General features: G+C 49.4%; 1 protein-coding gene across 1 annotated transcript; it reads left to right on the plus strand.

Moving 5' to 3' along the window:
• Positions 1–591: 591 nt before the first annotated feature.
• LOC311202996 (olfactory receptor 14A16-like) lies at positions 592–1,515 on the plus strand (the record flags this gene model as incomplete). The annotated part of the gene is made up of 1 exon (XM_084277634.1): positions 592–1,515. The coding sequence occupies one exon, from the start codon at positions 592–594 to the stop codon at positions 1,513–1,515; it is 924 nt and encodes a 307-aa protein (XP_084133760.1).
• Positions 1,516–1,806: the final 291 nt, after the last annotated feature.

The raw sequence follows: 1,806 nt of genomic DNA on the forward strand, positions 1-1,806 counted from the left end.
CAGAGACATTGTCAGGGAAGATGCTCACAGAAATATCCTGGCAGTGGGGATGTGGGATCTCCCTGACATTCCCCGCAGTGCAGACCATGATGCACTGAAGGGAACAATAGAGTGTGATCACAGAGCATCCAGCACAGGGCAGCTGAGAGCAGGGCTGATGGACAGAGCAGCTCTCCCCACTCTGCACTCAGGAGGAGGTTTCACTGGCACTGCAGCAGCAATGTCAGGGAGTGCAGACAGAACAAACACTCCTTAGGTACAGGCAGGAGAAAAACAAAGCTCCAAGGTTCTGCTCTACCATCGGGTGAAACATGAGTGACAGTGCTGAAAAGCTCATTCCTATCCACAGGGGATTTAGTCTGAGATCACACCATCCTTCTATTTACTGACTGCTGCCAGGCAGGACTGAGTTCTCCAGAGCCCACAGCTGACCCTCCTCCCAGCAGTGGCACGCTGGAGCCAGGACAAAACAAGCCCTTCCAAAACTGACCTGGAAAACTTTTCCTGAATACAGTTTTTCCTCAGAGAAGAGTTCCCTAAATTCTCACTGCCTTTTCCTATTTGAACAGGTCTCCATGCCAGCAAAAACGTATGTCCAACAGCAGCCTCATCAGCCAGTTCCTCCTCCTGCCCTTTGCAGACACACGGGAGCTGCAGCTCCTGCACTTCTGCCTCTTCCTGGGCATCTACCTGGCTGCTCTCCTAGGCAATGGCCTCATCATCATCACCATAGCCTGTGACCACCACCTCCACACCCCCATGTACTTCTTCCTACTCAACCTCTCTGTTTCTGATCTTGGCTGCATCTCCACCACTGTTCCCAAATCCATGGCCAATTCCTTGTGGAACACCAGGGCCATTTCCTACACAGGATGTGTGGCTCAACTCTTTTTCTTTGTATTTTTGATTGTCACAGAGTACTGTCTCCTCACTGTCATGGCCTATGACCGCTACGTTGCCATCTGCCACCCCCTGCACTACGGGACCCTCCTGGGCAGCAGAGCTTGTGTCCACATGGCAGCAGCTGCCTGGGCCAGTGGGTTTCTCAGTGCTGTGCTGCACACAGTCAACACATTTTCCCTTCCCCTCTGCCATAGCAATGCTGTTGACCAGTTCTTCTGTGAAATCCCCCAGATACTCAAGCTCTCCTACTCACATGCCTACCTCAGGGAAACTGGACACACTGTAATCGCTGTCTGCTTATTTTTTGGGTGTTTTGTGTTCATTGTGGTGTCCTATGTGCAGATCTTCAGGACTGTGCTGAGGATCCCCTCGCAGCAGGGACGACACAAAGCCTTTTCCACCTGCCTCCCTCACCTGGCTGTGGTCTCCCTCGTTGTCAGCACTGCCGTGTTTGCCTACCTGAAGCCCCCCTCCATCTCCTCCTTATTTCTGGACCTGGTAGTGTCATTTCTTTACTCGGTGGTTCCACCAGCAGTGAATCCGCTCATCTACAGTATGAGGAACCAGGAGCTCAAGGATGCCATGTGGAAACTGATGACTGGATATTTCTAAAATATAATAAACTGCTCATATCACAGATCATGTAACTCACATCACAACCACTCCTTATTTAGAAAGGTTTTCTAGCTGGGAGAGGGAAAGAATTTGGTTTCTTTTTTTGCCTTCAAGTTTGTCTAAGCTATAATAACATGATCCATGTACATCCCATTCCTAATGAAGTATCCCTTGGTCTTGTGGGACCCAGACACTGTGCTCTCTTTGCATCATGTCTGCCTCCAAAGGCCATTTTTCCCCTTCTTTTTATTTTTTCCTTATATTTAGAAAAAAATTACAAGCACATTT

The sequence above is a fragment of the Gallinula chloropus genome, assembly GCF_964237585.1.
Source record: "Gallinula chloropus genome assembly, chromosome: 34".
Lineage (NCBI taxonomy): Eukaryota > Metazoa > Chordata > Aves > Gruiformes > Rallidae > Gallinula > Gallinula chloropus.